Source organism: Camelus ferus, chromosome 27, assembly GCF_009834535.1.
Source record: "Camelus ferus isolate YT-003-E chromosome 27, BCGSAC_Cfer_1.0, whole genome shotgun sequence".
NCBI lineage: Eukaryota > Metazoa > Chordata > Mammalia > Artiodactyla > Camelidae > Camelus > Camelus ferus.
Window position 1 is genome coordinate 729,683 of NC_045722.1, and position 20,223 is coordinate 749,905.

General features: G+C 44.6%; 1 protein-coding gene across 4 annotated transcripts; it reads left to right on the forward strand.

The window, feature by feature from the left end:
* The first annotated feature begins 254 nt into the window (after window positions 1-254).
* On the forward strand, window positions 255-19,641 carry SPESP1 (sperm equatorial segment protein 1). Of its 4 annotated transcripts, none has more exons than XM_032468997.1 (2): window positions 255-355; window positions 18,458-19,641. In XM_032468997.1, the coding sequence occupies exons 1-2, from the start codon at window positions 319-321 to the stop codon at window positions 19,474-19,476; spliced, it is 1,056 nt and encodes a 351-aa protein (XP_032324888.1). In that variant the 5' UTR covers window positions 255-318; the 3' UTR covers window positions 19,477-19,641. The 4 variants fall into 4 exon arrangements, with proteins under 4 accessions (XP_032324888.1, XP_032324887.1, XP_032324889.1 ...); XM_032468996.1 differs by lacking the exon at window positions 255-355 and adding an exon at window positions 8,695-8,879; XM_032468998.1 differs by lacking the exon at window positions 255-355 and adding an exon at window positions 8,930-9,840.
* The last annotated feature ends 582 nt before the right edge of the window (window positions 19,642-20,223 follow it).

Consider the following 20,223-nt stretch of genomic DNA (forward strand, 5'->3'; position numbering starts at 1 on the left):
GATGCTTATACACTACAGACAACGCGCGTTTACCTGTGCTTGTAAGTAGGTGAAGTGGATATGGGGAATCTCTGTACCTTCCTCTTAATTTTGCTGTGAACCTAAAACTGTTCTAAAAACAAGTGCTTAAAAAAAGCCTATGGTAGGGACTGTTAAAAAAAAATCAGCTTCACAGGTGATTCTGGAGCGCAGCCAGGCCTGAGAAGCACTGTTGTCAGGAGGGTTTCGTTTAGAATTACTGATTGATGGTTTCCTTTGATTCACTTCCCCAGACGTTACTGAGCTCACACGAGGGGCTGAGCACTGTGGAAAGAGAGGATGAGCCAGGAAAGGCCGGTCCTCCGTCCCCGTGGAGGTAACAGACCACAGAACAGCAAGCACACAGCTCTTCACCAGGTGTCAGAGCCGAGGACAGGGCGGCCTGGGCTCTCCCGGGGCCAGCGAAGTCTGGCCTAAGGAATTCATCTTTGAAGTGAGGTCTGACGAGTTGGAGTTAACCAGGTCAAGGTGGTGTACTAGTCACCCCGGGGTCCTTGCCCTTCTGGCAAACGGCCCGTGAAGTTGGAGGCAGGCCTTCCCCGGTCCGACTCTGACCTCCCCCTAAGTGGACAAGCATGTCCCTGGGTGACTGAAGATGACGACGTATTTATGTCACTGGGTCAACAAGAGGAAACATTAGAAGTGGGAAAGTCGTGTTTCTCAGGACAGCTGAAGTGCCTGGGTGAGGAGGGTCGGGGAGGGAGGCAGGTGGAGCACTGGGGATAAAAGAAGGTGACCTGAGGAGCTGCCGCACGGATGCAGAGTTAACAGTCGTCAGCACTTGCCGTGTGTTCCACACGGATCTTGTTAAGATGCCATGAATACAGATATTATCACAGTTCACCCGAGACGCAGAAAGCATCTCTAAAAAGCTCGTACCTTTCCCTACGTGGACACAGTAACGTTAGCATCTCTAACAACAGGAACAACAGTTCCTTCGTGTAATCTAATGTCCAGAAGCTATTCAAGGTTTCCCAGCTGTGCTCGGAGCATCTTCATGGCTGGTTTAGTCACTTGTTGTTTTGTGGTGCGTTTCTTCAGCGTGTGTTGCCTCAGCGTTCGCTCGTTAAGCCCTCATCTGGGTTCGCCTGCTGCTTCCTCAGAGCAGCGTGAGTTCTTCGTCGCTTCCACTTCCTTTCAGCAAAAAGTTAAATATCTTTTGGCCAAAAAAAAAAAAAAAAATCACTCCATAGGTGGTGACGTGCACTCCACATCTCATCGTGTCAGAAGGCACGTGAGCTCGTTGTCTCCACGCCTGCCAGGCGAAGACTGACCCTTGGGTCAAGACCATAACAACCGGATCCCAGGATTATACAGTTACATCTTCCTGCTCACGCTTAGCACCTATTCTGCGAGGTGGAATTTTGCAAACGTGCGGGACACCGGTTCCCCATCAATCTTTCACTGAATGCATTTAACATCCTTTGTTGATTCTTGCCTGAATCAACCAGTTCATTAAGGGGCTGTGAATTCATTTCCTAGTTCTGTTATTTCCTTTACATTTATTATCTTGCATTCTTCTGTACCTAAGACTCTCCCTCATCGACAAAGTTTATTTGATCATCCCAGCAACAATTCCTAATGAAAAAGTGGGAAAGGAAAGGAATTAGGCATCTGGATAAATAAAAACCTATTTTCAAAGTAAGAAAGTAGCTACAGAATTTCAAAGTTAACGTTAGAGCAACTACCCCTGGTAGCAAGTGAGTTTGTTGTTTTATCTTATTTGAGTGGCATTATGGATCTATAACATAATATCATTATGAATTCTAAATATTTCAACCAATTGCATTAAGTATTTTTTGATGTTCACGTTGCTACATGTTTAGCCTAGAGCATTTTCAAGTTGGCTTGTTCTCTGACAAACCTTTACAAGCCTCTGGAAGCGTCCTTACTTCCTGACGTAACAAGACCACCCAGACTCAGCAGCTCTTCAGCTTATTAGCTCATCAGCCTGAACGATCCTCTCGCCCTCTCCAAGCTCCAGCTTACTCATTCACAACATGCAGGTAACGGTGCCTACCTCCCAGGATTAACGTGAAGAGTGAACAAGACACTGCTATTTGGCGTGGTGACCGACATTCAGCAGACAGGCAATGCATCATAGTCTTTATTATTGTTGGCCCAAGTGCTGCCTCAACAACCCTAGTAAACGTGGGTAAGACGTCTTCTCTGGGCCTCAGCTTCTCTGTCTTTACAGTGGGAGAATTAAACTTGGAGGTCCTTTCCACTTTCAACATTTAGTCTCTCTCTTTTTTTTGTAATCAGACCAGTGGTTCTGTATGGGCTTGACAAGAAAACAACAACAGAAGAAGGGCATTTATAAAACTCCCACAGCTAACATCACACTCAATCATGCAAGACTGAAAGTTTTTGCCTTAAGATTAGAATCAAGACAAGAGTGTCTTCTTTCATCCCTGCGGTTCAGCTTATCCTGGAAGCCTTGGCCGGAGCCACTGGGAGCTGACAGAAGGTGAAGGAGCACTGAGGGACGGCCCTGGGGCCGGGCCCGTGGGCAAAGACGAGGAGAGGCCTTCCTCTCTCTGGGTCTCTGTGTCTCTGTGTCTCTCCCATTCAGGTCCTGGCATTCAAGGAACTCTGTCAGATACCAGCCGAGCAGAAGCTAAAGAACAGAGACTTCAGGGACCACATGTAACAAGGGTCACAAACTGCAGAACAGCTTGGAAAAATAACTCAGCAAACAGGCAGCTGAGCCCACAGCAAGCAACAGAAACAAACACTGAAGGAGGGAACAATCTGGTTTCCAGAGTTGCCACGGTATAATATTCAAAATGTTCAGTTTTCAAAAAAAATTATGAAGCACAAAAAGAAACAAGAATGTATGGCTCAGTCACAGAAAACATTAACAGAAACTGTCCCTAGGGAAGTTACCGAACTTACTAGAAGAAGACCTTAAATCAACGGTCATTCATATTCTCAAAGAGCCGAGGAAACCATGAACAAGCAGACGGAGTGCGACTGGAGAACAGTAGGAAAGAACAGGGACTACTAACACAGAAAGAGCTTTTTTAAAGCTCTGCGCTAATTCTACAGCACAGTAAGGACTGAGAGCCACCGCTGGAGCTAGAGAAAGGCTCCACGAGATGGAACAGTCAGTGCAAAGCTTGCTTGTGCTTGGGGTCAAAAGACCTAAGGATTTCGTCGTCTCGCTGTATCAGGACATGGCTGGGTGACCTGGCCGAATCTCAGCCTGAGCCCCGCTTGTCTCAGTGTGCTTGTGGGTGCAAGAGGGCATGGAGAATTGCAAGGTTTAGACTAAAGCCAGTGCTCAAATATGGAAGGGGTAGGGAAAATGGGGTCCACAGACATCAAGGTTCCTCTTACCTCAGGTAAGACTGGGTATTGGTTTGGTAGCGTCAGCCAGAAAGTCTCTCACGTTACTTAGCAAACTCTTAGAGGGTCCACACTCTGGCGGGCGCTGGGAAAGCCCCGAGACACAGACACAAAAAGACGCGGTCCTGTCCCCACGAGTCTTCCTTTTCCTTGGGGACGTATTCCCTTTTTCAAAAATGAAGTGACGTCAGAGTCAGTGTATATTGAGAATCCCAGGACCCCGGATGGACAGATCCGTGGAGCAGTAACTCATTGTTCTGATGTCTCTGTAAGTCACCATTTACCTCCCCAGACTTCCACGGGGCTACACATGGACTTCGGGGAGCCAAAAGGAAGGAAAGTGGGAGGGTGTTCCCGGACAGAAGTGAAAGCACTCTGAGTGCACACGCCTGGGACCCCTTCCCACTAGTCCCATCTCTGTTCTGGGACTTCTTTGCCATCCGCTTATTAAAACAAAACAGAACTGTCCGTCCCACGGAGACAATCCAGAGTCCTGGACTGTGAAAAAGAGGCACGCTTTGCCCACCTCGAGTAGGGCAGAAGCTGTCAAGAGGGCCGCCTGCGTCTGTTGTGCATCTTCAGGTCTCATTTTACAAACTGATTTCAGCCCCGGTTCGTCTGCAGTGTAGCTGCCTGTGAGGCAGTTTGAACAGAGGAGGACTGGATGTGCCCCCTTCCTCTAGGCAGCCTGCAGTGGAGAGAATCTCACTTGGAGAACAAAGGCTACTGTTACGTAATCATTTTAAGTATTTTTACATGCTGTCTGGTGCATTTAGAAAGCAAGGCATGAGATTAAGACGAAACACACTCCAGTAGCAAGACGTGCTCCAGCACAACAAACTCCGAATTCTGCTCCGAGACTTGCGGCCGGAGGGACGTTCTGAAGTGACACTCCCAGACACTGCCAGAGCCCTCCCCAACACGGTGAGGCTCTGCTGCCCCCGGCTGGCTGAAGCCCTTCTCCGACGGAGCCGCAGTGCTCTGCTGCTGACGTCACGGTGACTTTAGATGGCAGAGTGGTTGGATGGATAGGGAGATGGGTGGGTTCATGCATTTATTCAGTCATTTAATAAATATCGAATTTCAAGCATTTTGCCAGGCACCATGCCAAGTGCCGTTAGGAAGTGACATTTGAGACCTGAGATCTGAAATTGCATTGGCATTAAGAAGGCCAGGGCTGTGGTCAGAGCTACCCTGTGCACGGGTCCCGGGGAACAGTAGGAGCAGCGGCAGGGACTGGGGAAGTGGCCTGTGATAAAGGAGGCAGGATCTCCCAAGTGTGCCTCTTCCTCCAGGGGGAAAGACATGTCTCCCAGCCTGTTAATTCAAATCCACTGGGTTAGCAAAAGGAAGAATGGAGAGTAGGTAAATGGGAGCTTTAGATACACTCTGGAAGGTTTACAGACTGAGGTAGGGACAGAAAGGGAGAGTGAGCCAAACCCTGTGCTTCGCTGAAAAAAAGACTTGAAACAGATTAAAACAACCAGATGCCACATTTAACGTGGCTTGTCCTCAAAGGCGATGACCCCTGGTGCTAGTAAGTCACCACAGCATCGATGGGCACGGAAGCGGGTGTATTCCGCTTGACAGGGAACTCCACACTTAGGGATTTCTTGTCCAGAACGACTTGCAGAGGTCTGCAAAGAGCTGCTGCCGAAACCACCTGCCGTTCACTGCACCTGTGCTTGAGAGATGGAGTCTCAGACACTCAGGGCTGCGGCATTCTTTTCTGAGACTGAAAACTGTGCTGGCTGTTACCTCCGTGCTGGTTACCACTCTTACCTCCTTTTAAGATTCTGTAAGAGCCTGTATAAAATTCCCAACCTTTAAATTTTAACTGAACCCAAACATTCATCTATTGAGCACCCAGTGAACACACGGCTTTAGCACAGCTGTGGCAGGATGACTTCAGCTTGGTCCCCTGTGCTCGGAGGCCTTGAGCTAGAGAAGCCAGACTTACAGAAGCATGAGACACAGTCATGCAAACAAATAATGCTGCAACGTAGCATCATGGATGTACGGGGCAGGGGGGACACCACACATTCTAATCAGAGGGACCAGGGAGGGGTGGGTTCCCAGCAGATGTGGTGTCTGAGCCTGGAAACACAGCAGGATTTTGGTGAGTCTGGGAGGTTGGGCACAGGAGGAAGGACTCTCTACCTTGAGGCTGGAAGAGCCTGAGCTGTTACTCATTTACTAAGTCTTTACTGAGCCCCCAAAGGTGCTGTGTGAAATGAGAGGCAGAAGAACAGCCATAATGGGGAGATAAAAACACACACCTGAGGGAAAAAGTCATATAAGCTAAATGATCCAGAGGGGAAGCAGGGATGAAGGCTAAATGCTTTCTGACCGGTAGTGAATTAGCCACTTTAAAAATACTTCGTGGCGTCAGCAGGAGAAAGCACGAAGTATGAGACACGTATTTCTACCACTGCCTCCTTCTCCAAGCCTCCAGATTTTATAAAACGTTACTGTGTTTATTTTCTATTACATGAGCAACACACGCGTGGAAAAAGTTAAGGGTAAGAAACATATTTAGAGGGAAATCTCTCTTTAAAACCCCCTGCTCTCCACTGGTCTCATTTCCTTTCCTAGAAGCAAGCAGTGCTCTCAACTTGCTGTCTCTCCTTCCAGGATGGTTTCTGGTGTATATGTGTAAACACGTTAACTGTGATTTTACATAAATGGATATGTTGTTTTTCTGCACTTTTTAAAAAATTCAACGCCATATTTTGGAGATGTTTCTATGTTAGTACATAGAGTTAAAACTCATTTTTTTAAACTAGAATTCCACAGTGAGACTGTAACTCAGCCATTTCACCATGCCCCTTCTGATGGTCCATGAGGTGAGAGCTACTAAGTTCTTACATGATTTATGTAAACAAACAAGTTAAAAAAAAAAACCCAAAATAAAAAACCTAACTTTGGGCCTAACAAACAGATACCTTATTTAAAGCTCTCACTTAAAGGCCGCCCCACCCAATTCCCTTGAACTCTGCCCCCAGGAAGGGAGATACAAACAATCTTTGCAGCCTCCATACCCGCTGGGGGTTCTGTCTGCAAACTGCAAACTCCCTTCTCTGCTCCCAGAAATTTTACCCGCATGGGGAAGCAGAACTTACATCTCCTGAACACACCCCTAATCTATGGTTTTGACCCTCCTGTCTGCCCGCTTCCTCGGCTTTTGATATTCCAAGCCAAGCATGTCCACGAAAAACACCAGCAAAACAAATGAACAAAACTTTTTACCTAAGCAGTAGCTCCTACAAAAATGCCTTGACTTTCAGCCCCACCATGAATTGAAAAAAATTCAGCCCCTCTTTTAAGTCTCCGAGAGTCTAGATGCCCTTCCCGGAGGCAAGTGCATCAAGGTAATCACTGGCATCTCAAAGGTGGGATGAAGGTACCAGGACAAGGAAGCCAGGGAGGCTGGGGCCTGCGCTGGTACCTCAGCGACGACCCACCACCACTGGAGCGCTTCCCCAGCTCGGTGTGCTTTGTGAGAGCTGTTTTAATAGTTGCCCAGTACTCTAGCCAACAAGCATAATTTACCACTCTCTTATTTTTTTCATCGTGTTGTAGGTGACCCATTGTGGCTGTCTCAGGACACAATACCCACTCTGAGTTTATATCATTAGTAGTCGTATTATGTTAAGGCTTTTGTTACATATTCCAAATTGCTTTCCAAATGGTTCTGTTTAATTCCAGAAGGCTGCTGCACTGGATTAAGCACCAGGGGAGCACATTAAAGACTCCTGCACCGATCTTGAACAAGTGTCTGTATTAGCTGTCACTGCTCCCTCACCTTTTACTCCTATTCCTCAACTCTTTGTGGTCTGGCTTCTGCCCAAACCGCTCCACGGAAAACACTTCTGCCAAAGATCTTGTTGTTAAATCTAAGTCCTTTTCTTGTTCGACTTCTCAGAAGCGTTTGACAGCCTGGGACTCCCCTCCTCCTGGAAGTGTCTGTGCTCTCCTGGGTTTCTCCCCACACTCAGTCTCCTTTGCGGGTCTGTCCTCCGCTCTCTAGCCTCTCATGCTTCTGTCTTAGGCTGATGACTTTCTTGCTCAACCCTCTCCTCAGGCAGTCTTGCTTATGCCCACTTCTAGGTGTTGATGCCATCTCGGCTACCTCCAGGGCCCTCCACGCATCCGCTCCCTGGACAGGCCACTAGTGTGGTAGGTCCCAAGCCCATCTCACACCACAGGCAAGGTGCCCAAGCCAGGAACATGCGCATCATCCCCTCCTTCCTCATTCCTCACATTCAATTAATGTCTTGGTCTTGTTGATTCTAGCTCCGAGTCTCTCTCAGATCTGTCCACGTGTCTTCTGTCCTCGGCTACTCTGAGTCCAAGTCCATATCAGTGAATGGTGCCTAGACTACTGGATCAGCCTCCTAACTTGGCTTCCTGGCTCTAGTCTTGCTTCCCTCCAACCCCTTCTTGACGCTGCCAGGAGAGTAAGCTTTCTGCAATGCAAATCTAATTACACCTTTTCCAGCCCACGACCTTGCAGTCTCTCCCCACAGCCTCAGAATAAAATCCAAGCCCCTTGCTGCTTCAGGTAGAGATGTGGGTGTCTATAAAAATTTTTAAAACCTGCCATAAAGTAAAGTTGATTCTACAGTTCTATGATTTTGAACACATGTATAGATTCTGAGGCCCCCACAACAATCCATCGCCCCCAAGCCGCTCATGCAATCCCTTTATAGTCAAGCCCTTTCGCATCCCTAACCCCCGACGATCACCGATCTGTTCTCCATAGCGATCATTTTCTATTTCCCAAAAAATGGAACACAGTCTTATTAAAAAAACAAAACAAATCCAAGCCCCTTAAGGTGGCTTTAGTGCTTCCACCTCTCTTCCCTCACCTCCAACAACTGCCCCTGCCTCCCGTGCAGTTAGACCGAACTATTTTCAGTTCACAGGGAGCTCCAAGCTTCGCGCCTCTGCACGCTTTTGAATGGGGAGACCTCCTCTGCGCTGCACGGTGCCCTGTGCTTCCCCGTCAGTGGCACTTCCACCTGCTGTAACGGCCAGGTGCTTCGTCTCTCCCATGAGACGCTTCCCCCTGCTCAGGGACCATGTCTTAGGCAGGGACACGAGTGCAGGTTCCCAGGTGAGCCGCCCCCCGCAGGCCCCCCCCCTCGAAGCCCGGGGTTGCCTGGTCCCAGGCCTCGCAAGCACGTGCACAGGGCGCGGGGCGCCGCGCGCGGTGGCCCCGCCCTGGACGTGACACGCGGGGCGGGGCCTCGGCCTTCACGCCCCGCCCCCACCCCGCTGCGCATGCGCGCTGGGGCGACCGTTGTGGGCGCTCGGTCCTGAGGGGCCCTCGGCCGCCGACGCCGTTCCCTTCCTGCCTGAGGTCCCCGCCTGGTGGCCCAGGACGTTCCCGACGCATGGCGGTGTGCTGTGGACGATGCCCATGAAGTGCTTCGTCCTGCTGGTTGCGCTGTTGGTATGGCCTTCATCCGCGCCGGCGTACCCGAGTGAGTGGCGCCCGAGGCGGCAGCCGGGTGTGTTCGTGCGGAGCCCCCGGCTTCGGGCCGCTCGAGACCCGGCTCGTCCCTGCCCGGCCCCCACCTGCGTCCCTGGCGGCCCTGCCCGGGCCAGCCCTGGGCGAGGTGCGGCCATGCCCGCCCGCCCGCGCCGCGCCGCGCCACGCCGCCCTCCTCCAGCACCTGCCCTCTGCTGGCCGTGACCCGGCCGTGACCCGGCCGTGACCCAGGCGGTGACCCCGGCCGTGGCCGGGCCCGAGGGCCCCCAGTGAGACCGGGGCTCCGAGCTGGGTACGGTGGGCGAGCGGGCCTCTGCCTCTCCCGCGCCCCGCAGAGAGGCCCGTGTTCCCCGGGCCGCTGACCCGAGGTCGCCGCAGGCGCGCCGGTGTGTGTGATGCAAGGCGGGCGCGCCGGGTGGGCGGGTGTTGCGGTTTCAGCCCGGGCGCAGCCTCTCGGACGTGAGCAGAAGCTTGCGGCCCCGGCGTCCTGGTGCGCGACGTTCTCGGCGCACGGCCGGCGCGTCCCCGGTGTGCTGTCCCGGCCGCTCGCCGCCCTTGACGGCGGAGCGGAACCTGCGCTCCTCGCTGTCCGGCCCTTTGCCGGCCGAGCTCAGCCTCGCGGGTAGACGTGGGAGACGCGGAGGCCGTGTGGCTCGCGGGCAGCTGCTGGACAGTCGCCGGCCCGCTGTGCGCCCCACCGGCTGAGCAGAATTACGACTTTCCACCTGTGCCTCCCTCCCCAGCAGCTGAAAACCGTAGGGTCATATTCGCGGTCCGGAGACTGCGGTGTGAACATCAGCGGGCACCTAGCGGCATTTCGGCGCCCGAGTCCAGTGCCTGGCGTCCGGCGTTCCGGGCAGGGCTGTGAGCTCGCTCATCTGGTCTACCTGCTGTGCGTCGCAGCAGTTGGTAACCCTGGGCTTTGGTTTACCTGAACAAATAAAATTTATCGGGTAGGTGTGAAAAACGTACCGCAGTGCTTGCTGGCTATGTATTTCAGACTTGTTAAAAAGCCTTAGTTAAAAATTAGATTTCAATAGTGAAAACACAGCACAACCTAAATTGTAGGTAGTAACGATAAAACTCTGAATCAAGTGCCCTGGATAACTGGCCGCTGCCGGCGCTTACGGGTTAGTTGTTTTAAACAAAATCTTTGCAAAACTTGCCTTTCTTGTTGTCGAAGACAGCACATACCAAAGATACTACCTTTTCTTGCTGTCCAGGGGCCGCCGTTACTGACACCAGTTACTGCGCTTGGGGGTTGTAGGTCAGGGGGTCACATACGTGGAGACGTCCGCCGAGGCGACGTGAGTGCTGTCACACAGCATTCTCGGAGCCTGCTGGGTGCTCACCTCCGGGCAGTCTCCGGCCTAGCTGCGTAGTTTCACGGCCTGTGCTTTTTGTTCGTGCCCTCTTACCTAAACTTTCTTAAGGCTTGTAGGAAATGAAAAGATGCTTCTCAGAAAAAGGAATGACGTGTGTTGAAGATACAGATGATATAAGACACAGGAAAATACATACAGGTCATAGATCATAGAGGATATCTTAGAAAATGTGACTTACGTCTTTTCCACAGAAGTGGATTAAGGGATATATAGGGCAATGCTAACTAACATGGTTGCTTTCTCTGTGAACCCCGACTTATCATTGTGTTTGATTTAAATTAATCGTGTGTTTTTTATTTTATATGTCCACTGTCCCAACAATATTGGCACGAGAGTCATATAAAAATTGCTCTCTGATGCCAAAGAAAAGTCACATAGGTTTTCATAATGAAAAGTGCATCTTTAATAATTTTTTTCTGAATACTAACACAGTTTTGAGGTTATCTTATACAAACATTACTTCTATTAAATAATTACATTTGTTGAAAATCTCTGTACTTCTTGTAGCTGCCTGTACCTTTTTAATAGGCCCAACTCAAGTTTGGCTGGTACTGGTTTAGTCTGAATTCAGCTTGGTACCAATGAGACGTGGGTGTCCAGCAGTCTGCACTCCCTACAAACATATATGTCCTGATGGTGCTGGATCAACACCTTTTCACTATACACTTAAATTTATATACCTTCAGTTAATTTCCTTATATCTGATTTTTCCATGGTTTTAGGTTTTTTCCAATTTTTAAAACCAGTGCCTCTTTAATGCATTTGCACTGTACAACTTGCTTTCTTATTTTTAAAGAGAATGCTTTTTGCTTTTTTAAAAAACTATAATTTCTAAATAAAATAGTTACATAAGTACTTTAACTACCTATTAACTACTATTAAAATATTGTTAAAATAAATTATATAATTTGCCTTTTATAATTTTAAGTCACTAAATATTCATGGGCCTGAAGCTACGAACACAAGAATGTGAAATATTAGTTTGAGGGCTTTTTGGTGGGGTGTCACGAATAACTGTTTTTTTCCCTGGTCATCTCTTTGGGTACATCAGCCAGCGTAGAGCTAATGATACAGGATTGTTTTAAGCTAGGATAACAAGACCTCTTAGCTTGGTTCTCTAGATGGGGTTAAAAGAAGGCTCAATATGTGAGTCTTTGGCATCTATCTGTTTTTAGGAAGGCCTTCGTCCTGATGGACCACAGAAGGCAAGCGAAGTAGTAAGGCAATAATTACTCAAATCTGTTGGCAACTGACTGGAATTGAAAAGGAAAAATGGAAAGGAAAAGCAGATTCCTCTTATTTCAGTACATTCAAAAGGTAAAACTCTCCTGGTTCTGGTGCTGCAAGTTCATGTCACGCTGTTTCCAGGCCCAAGGCCACAGTTCTTGGAGGGGGTCTATCAAACCCGAGAAGGGAACACACCTCGTTAATGTTTTAGATCATGAGGAGCATGTCGTCTAATGTCAGTGTCCAGAGGGTGACCTTTAGGGGTATAGTCGTTCATTAGCCTGTCTATTAATATTTTATGGGAAAAAGTCCTGCCTTTCTGTTCTTTTGAGCTGCCTTGTATGTTTTTTTGATAGAATCTCACGTGCTTTTAAGACTTGTTTTCTGACATTAACCTGTTGTACCAAGACCACTTTATATGTCCTGTGACTGGAATGGAGTTAACCATCCTTCTGAGGAGACAACGTAGAGCACGGCGTTAGAGACACAGTGCTGAGGACGTGTGTCAGTGCTGGGATGATACTGTTACTGGGGTCATTTCACTCAGCAGAACTAGAAGAGGTGCATGTCAAGGTCATGAATTTGTTTTGGCTCATTACGTTTTGACATTACGCATTAGATAACTTTTTGATGTTTAACTCTTCACCTAAACTAAATTTGTATTTCTTTCTCAAAACAGTTATAGTGAAGCTGTTTTGGTTATCTGTTGCAGCGTGACAGATTACCCCCAAATTCTGTTATTTCTCAAGAAATAACACGTTGTCTGAACTCAGCCGGGCAGCTCTTCTGCGCACGTGGTGGCACTGAGGTTACTCGTACAGCTTGTGTTCAGCTGGAAGCTCGGCTTGGTTGAGAACGTCCAGCACAGCTTCTCATCTTGCAGGGTCTCTCTCTGCATGACTTCTCATGGTTCAGTGGTCTAGCCCAAGTGTCTTTATCCCATGGCAGCTTGCTTCCAGGATGGAGCTGTATAGGCCCCCAGCATACACACTCTTACCAAGCCTGTGCTGTGTCAGACTTGCCAACGTCCTGTAATGGGCCAGCATCACACAGGGTGAGCCCGTGTTGAGTCTGGGAAGGAAGCGACTATCTGAGAGCATAGCTACCAAGAAATGCAGAGCCAGAAAGTTACATTTCTTCTTTTTAGCGTCATTGAGGCGTAATTGACTAGTAAGATTTGTAATGTTAAAGAGTACACTGCGGTGATTTGACATGTGTATGTCTTGTGCAAGGATTCCCACCATTGAGTCAGTTAACACACACCACCTCACGTCTTTACCTCTTTGTGTGTCATCAACCTAGTCACCATATTACACACTCGATCCTGAGGCTTTGTTTGTCTTATACCTGAAAGTTTGTCCCCTATTTCCCTTCCCCCCAACCCTACAGTTACATTTCTTTAACTAGAATGCTTAATTAATATGAACATAAATGTTTGTTTGTTTTACCTGTCAGCAAAATTGAAATTTGAATTAACAAATTATAGAAAAACTACCAGATGGAGAATAAGATGCAGTGTTTCTTTTTGTGATCGTTCTTTGAGTACACCCTCTAACGAAGCACAGGTACTACAACTTTGATTTGAGCTGGGAGTACTTTAGCTCAGTTATTCAAGTTCACTTTAATTCGAAGGTGTTGGTGTTTTAGCTGTCGGTTCTTACATGACAACAGCTTTCAGGTATTAATTCTTACTTGCAACGCTTAACGTCTGTGAAATATGGGAAGTCTGTTCTTTGTGAGCTCACTTCGTGAAGGGAAAATATAAGCAATCTGTTCTCCAGAGTTAAGGACATTCAGCCAGAGTCTGGTCTGCCTATAAATGATTCTACATGTGGGTTTACGTTAAGCTTTATACACAAGAGTGCTGATAAGACCATTCTGGTTTTCACACTTGTGGTAATAAACATCCTAGTTATATTTGCATCTTTTAAAAAAATGAGCATCCATGATTCTTGGTCAGATTTTGAGTGCAGTCACCAATTGCCATATCAAGATTACAGGCCAAGGGCAAAGTTAAAACATAGGAGTTCTTAAAGCACAAAGATCAGATGTATTCCATTGAACTTTAACTTTTTTGTCTTTATATGAAAGTTTAAAAATTTATCTTTCATTGTTTACTGAGCTACTAGGTTTCCCCCAGTTATATGGAATATTTTGCTGCTACCTTCAACTTACCAGGTATTTATTCCTACACCAAACCACATGTTTAAATTAACAACATTACTGGGCTTTAAGGCCTTCGTTTTTTAAAACATAAATTGCATTTTAAATACATGATCAGATAGCACCCATCTTATACTAAGAGATACAATTTTTTTTTTAGAATTCCATCTTACAGTGTTTTTGAGTGTGTTCTTTTGTATCACCTGGGTGTTATATTATGTGTACGTGACTCACCACGATCTTTCGGTGTCAGCGTTTTACCAGTTGGAGTGAAAGGTAGAAACCTTGCCTCCCTCTGCCCTCTCCCGTTCATAGTATAATTGTCGTAAGTATTTCCTTTACGTACATTGAGAGCCATGTCAGACAGTGTTATAATTTTTGTTTTAACTGTCAAACATCATTTGGCAAACTCAAGAAGAAAAGGAAAGTCCCCTGAATTTGCCCATATTTTTGCTCTTTCTGTTCTTTCTTCCGTCCCAGTGTTCAGGATTCCTTCTTTTATCATTTCCTTTCTGTTTAATGAACTTCATTTAGTCATTCTTTCGTGGTCGGTCTTCTAGTGACAACATATCTTAATTTTTCTTCACCTGAGAGGTCTTGGTTATCTTATTTCTGAAGGATATTTTCCTTTGATAAAGAATTCTTGGTTGGCAGTCCTTTTTTTTCTTTCAACACTGGAAAATTATTATTCTGTTCCCTTCTGACCTCCACGATTTCTCATGAGAATTCAAATTGTCATTTAAATTGTTTCTCTCTTGCTTCTTTCAAGATTTACATAGTACTTCTTTCAATATTTTTTCTTTTTCTTTAGAGTTTTCAGAAATTTGACCATGATATTTCTTGACATGGATTTCTTTGGATTTATTCTGTTTGAGATTCACTCAGCTTCTTGAATCTGTAAATTCATGTCTTTTGCCAAATTTGGGAAACTTTCAGCCATTAGTATGTCTTTGAATACTGCTTCCAACTTTCTTTCTCCTTTCCTTCCAAGGTTCAGATGACATGAATGTGAGACCTTGTAGTTACAGTCTCACAAGGCCCTGAGGCTCTGTCCACTCTTCTTTCCTCCCGCTTCCTCTGTGCTGTTCAGTTGGACGATCGCTGCTGTTCTGTCGTCAGCGCAGTGCCGCCTTCCTCTTCCCCCTCCTTTCTGCCATCGAGCCTGCCCATCGAGCTTTTTCACTTCATAGTCCTCTAAATGATTTAGAGTTTGTCTAAAATTCAGCTTTAATTTTTCATTGCTATAGGCAATTAACCAGTGCACACTATTTTACTAGAAACATTCATTGTACTTTAAAATCAGTTTGATGCCAAACCTCAAGCCTTTTCTTTTAAAAGCCTTTAGCTAAATACATATGCTATTAATTTAAAACTGTTCTAGTTTACAGGCTCATAATTAATAATGTCATGAACTATAACCAAGCTCATATAAAAATAAAATATAATTCATATTAAGTATTATCAGAGAATTATAACACATTTTAATGGAAAAATTCTATTTGTCCTTATGATTTAACAATATTATGTAGGTTTATAATAACCCACATTTTTTAAGAAACCAAGTGTTTGGTTTGTAACACATTTCAAGTGAAATCCTATTTTCACATTATATTTATTTATTTTTCAATACAGTTCTTGAAAAGTTTAGCTATATTAGCTCAAGTGCAAAAATTCAAATTCTGCATAGGTTTGAATGTGCCCTATTTACTTTCCAGTTTTGTATTCTGTGATAACTACACAATCACCATACAAATAAAACACATAAAAATACTTTTTTTTAAAAAAGTAAAGTTTTTAAAAATTAACTATCTTAAAAGCTTTTGCACAGCAAAGGAAACCATAAACAAAATGAGAAGACAGCCTACAGAATGGGAGAAGATGTTTGCAAATGATGCAACTGACAATGGGCTAATTTCCAAACTATACAAACAGCTTATACAGCTTAATAACAAAAACAAACAAACAACCCAGTCAGAAACTGAGCAGAAGACCTAAATAGACATTTCTCCAAAAAGATACCCAGATGGCCAGCAGGCACATGGAAAGATGCTCAGTGTTGCTAATTATTAGAGAAATGCAAATCAAAACTAGACTGAGGTATCACCTCACCCCTGTCAGAATGGCCATCATTAAAAAGTCCACAAATGCTAAATGCTGGAGAGGGTGTGGAGAGAAAGGAACCCTCCTACACTGTTGGTGGGAATGTAAATTGGTGCAGCCACCATGGAGGACAGTATGGAGATTCCTTAAAAAGCTAAAAATAGAGTTGCCATATGATCCAGCAATCCCACTCCTGAGCATATATCCAGAAAACTGTAATTCAAAAAGACACATGCACCCCAGTGTTCATAGTAGCACTATATACAACAGCCAAGACATGGAAACAATGTAAATGTCCATGGACAGATGACTGGATAAAGAAGTTATGGCATGTTTACACAGTGGAATACTATTCAGCCATAGAAAATAATAATGCCATTTGCAGGAACATGGATGGCTCTGGAGATCATCATACTAAGTGAAGTAACCCAGAAAGAGAAAGAAAAATACCATATGATATCACTCATTGTGGAATCTAAAAAAAAAAAAAAGACAAATGAACTTATTTGCAAAACAGAAATAGACTCACAGACATAGAAAACAAACTTATGGTTACCAGAGGGGAAGGGGATGGGAAGGAATAAATTAGGAGTTCAAGATTTGCAGATCCTGGCTAGTATATATAAAATAGATAAACAAGTTTATACTGTAGAGCACAGGGAACTATATTCGATATCTTGTAGTAGCTTACGGTGAAAAAGAATATGAAAACCAATATATATATTCATGTATGACTGAAGCATTATACTGTACACCAGAAATTGACACATTGTAAACGGATTATACTTCAGTTAGAAAAAAAAGAAATTTTATATTAACTTCCTCTCACTTTGAAGTAATTTTGTGTCTAGGGAGTAAAACATAGATATCTAAAGACTCCTTCAGTGACCAACTTCAGTCCAGTTCCCTTTCCTCAGAGGCGAATACCTGCATGAATTTGGTGTGTTATCCTTTGAATCCATTAAAAAAAAATTCTCAATTCGCAGACAGAATGCATGCTACTATGTCACTGACCCATAAAAAGTTACAAGGATCATACAAAACCTCCCTTATGTTTTATATCTTTTTTCACTCATCATCATCAAATGTGTCTTGGAATATGCAAAACTCTTCTCAGCATGACACAAAATGCAGAATCTGCTGTTAGAAGCTATGTCTCTAGGAGACAAGTCTGGGATCTTCCCACTATCACATTGCCTCACTAAACTGTTCTGATTAAGATTTTTTTAAAAAAGAAATATGCTTTCAATTTTGATTAAACTTCCATCTGGTCTTTCTAAGTTGTAACAGAAGAGTTGAGAAAGGAGATAAAGTATTTTTGCACTATTTTGTGCTTGCCAAAGATAAGGATAGCAGAAAGCTGGTTGCATTTTGCCTGCAGAGGGAGGGTTCGGCCAGGAGGTGCTCATCAGTGCTCAAGGCAGTAAGTCACTTTGTGTCTGTGACAGTGGCGAGGTCAGTTCAGAATTCTAGCACCTAAAATTAAAACCTTCTGACTTTGGACTGCGGAAGTTGAGCAGAATTTTAGAATATATTATTTCAATAATATTATATTCAATAATTATATTCAATTCAGTAATATTATATTCAGTAATCTTTTATTTTCTGCATTATAAATGAGAGACTTTACCACTCAGATCCTGCAAAATGCCAGTACAAATAGAGCCAAGACTAAAATGTTGATGATTTAGATCAGGAATCAGCAAACTTTTTCTGTAAAGGGCCCAAGAGTAAGCATTTTTGGCAACATGGTCTCTGTTGCAACTATTCAGCTCCTGAGGCCAAAAGCAGCCATAGAGAATACATTAACAAATGGGCAAGACTGGCCAGGTTCCAAAATACCTTTATTTATAAAAACATTTGGGTGGATGTGATCCACAGGCTGTAGTCAGATCTTTGCTGGGTTGAAGGCAGTGGTACACTGGTAAATGTTTCACAACTGGCTTTTCTGGGGGATGGGTAAGCCCTAATTTACAGCATTTGCCCATTTACATGGTGCAAATACTCTCACCATGGTCAACTTCACGCTACCTACTTGACATCACTTAATAGGAAGGTGACAGAGATCAACAGTGGCACCCCAGTGCACAGCATTTCTCACGAGCATAAACAATAGTAAAATGAGAAAAAATAGTAAGAAAGGGATGAGTTTCGAATGTTTATTCCCTTTGTATTGAGTGCATTTTATTTAATTGTAAATGTGTATAATTTAATTTTTAATGATGTCTCTATTTGCCATCTGACTCACAAAATTTCTAAAAATTTACTAATTGGCTCTGGTGAGCCAGACTGGACCTACTACGGCACACCACTGTGTCGGAGAGCATAATCCAGAATTCTGTCTTAGTGAGTTTCCTGTTGAATCATAAATTATATGGGGGAGTAAAAGCAAAGACATACAGAGAATTGTGTTAATATGCAACTTCTGCACTAACCTTGAAAAAATGATTTTGTTCATTTAAATGAGAGTTGACTGTCAAAGATGGGGAGGGTGTAGCTTAGTGGAAGAGTGTGTGCTTAGCGTGCACGAGGTCCTGGGTTCAATCCCCAGGGCCTCCATTTAAAAAAAAAAACCGTGCTTTATTTCTTGGCTCTTTATCTCAACTTTAGCATAAGAAGTAAATTTAGGCCAGTAGATTCTGTCAGCACGTCATGCATGGTAATAAACACCACTTCTGTCTGGTTTTTCCTCAAGGACTAACTGTGATGCCTGACGAAGAACAAAACTTGAATCATTACGTGCAAGTTTTACAGAACCTAATACTAAGTGTTCCCACCAAGGGGCCAGGTCATCAGAGAAAATCAAAGACTCCAAGTAATGTTAATTCTGCAGCATCGAGAGTATCAAAGTTTAAGGAGGTGAAGTCGCACGATGAAGCCACAGCTGAGAACGATGTGTTGATCAGTCCTGTCACTGACGAAACTACAACTTTCCCTACCAGGGGCTTCACGTTGGAAGTAGAGAGGGAAAAACACACTAAAAGCACAGCGTTCTGGTCAATTAAGCCAAATAACATTTCTGTTGTTTTACATGCGAAAGAACCTTACATTGAAAAAGAAGAGCCGGAGCCGGAGCCGGAGCTGCCTGTAAGACAGACTGAGGCACCGAAGCCAGTGCCAAATGCCACCGAACTGCCCACAAGGGAGAACACCGTCGTGGACACCGCCACAGAGCTGGAGGACGTTCCTCAGCTCTCGGGAGACTACGAAGCGGAACAGTCTGAAGCACTGACGTTTGAAGAACACCCACAGGATTTGTATAATGAACGCATCCTGAAAAAAATTTCAGATATCAGTGCGCAGGTGCAGCGGGTGCCTCTTCCTGAGAGCCTCAAGCCAGAATACAGAGCGGACATCGAAGCTGCCAAAGAGCACCTCAAACGGAGCCTTGCTCTGGCAGCCGCAGCAGAGCATAAAGTGGAGAAGATGTACAAATCTCAGATGTTACCGCTAGGGCGGAGCAGCGGGGGGGCCGACGACGTTGAAACTGTTATTAACGTGCTGTATAATTCTAGATCTAGGCTACCTGAATATTTCAATATTAGGTATGTTCCGCCAGGGATGAGAGCAAAAGCTACTATAGTATCCAACACATTGAGAAAAATACTTTGTGTAAGTCTAGGGGAAACGGAAAACCTTATTAGGAAGCTATTAAACAATAACATAAAAATGTTAAACCTACTTAATACCCACGACAAAGCTGACTTAGGCTGACTGCGTTCATTCACAGAAGAAATAAGCACATTAGTGATTCAAAAGTTGTATAAAATTTTTCTGTTGTAGTTCAGTGTGCTAACATCTCTTCATGTCACGTGTTAACGAAAATTTTTCATATGCACTAAAAACCTAACAGTTAAAAATAAAATTTTTGTTCAGGAATTTGTAGTTTTTTCTTGTTAATTTTCAAAGTTATGAAGATCTAATCTTTACAGTGGTTAAGCTTTGATTTTACTTGAATAGATTAGTTAAATTCATTCATTTTATAAGACTGAAGAGACTGCAATCTATACATGTAGCTGATTTTAAATAATTGCATAGAAGTGTAAAATTTTAGTATATGTGATCTTGACTGCTTTTTCAGAGAATCTGAGTTTTCTATTTAAAAAACAGCACAGTTGGAGCTTGTATCAGAGCCGCTTTATCTGAATGCGTGTGCGCCTTCTTTGGTACGTGGATGGTGTATCAAGATACACCCCTGCTCCTTTGCTGTTACGTTCTTTTGGAGCGTGAGTGAGGGACTGTGACCTGGATTTGCAGTGCAGTTATTCTCGCTGTGTCTTCTTTTTGTTGGTCTGTGTACATATACACTGAAGCTTTGCAAATGTTTTATTTGGGAGTATGACTAATACCCTTAAGGTTTCTGCAATATTGTAATTATGGTGAAGATGATTCTCTTTCATTGTTTGACTGGTATTATATTTAAGTTCATTTATTTATTCATTCATCTGTCCAGTCATTTAT

Excerpts from the sequence above, each read along its gene's own strand:
- SPESP1 (XM_032468996.1), top strand. The coding sequence starts at position 8,810 with ATGCCCATGAAGTGCTTCGTCCTGCTGGTTGCGCTGTTGGTATGGCCT. Across the intron at positions 8,880-18,457 it reads ATCCGCGCCGGCGTACCCGA|GACTAACTGTGATGCCTGAC; the intron begins GTGAGTGGCGCC and ends TTTTTCCTCAAG.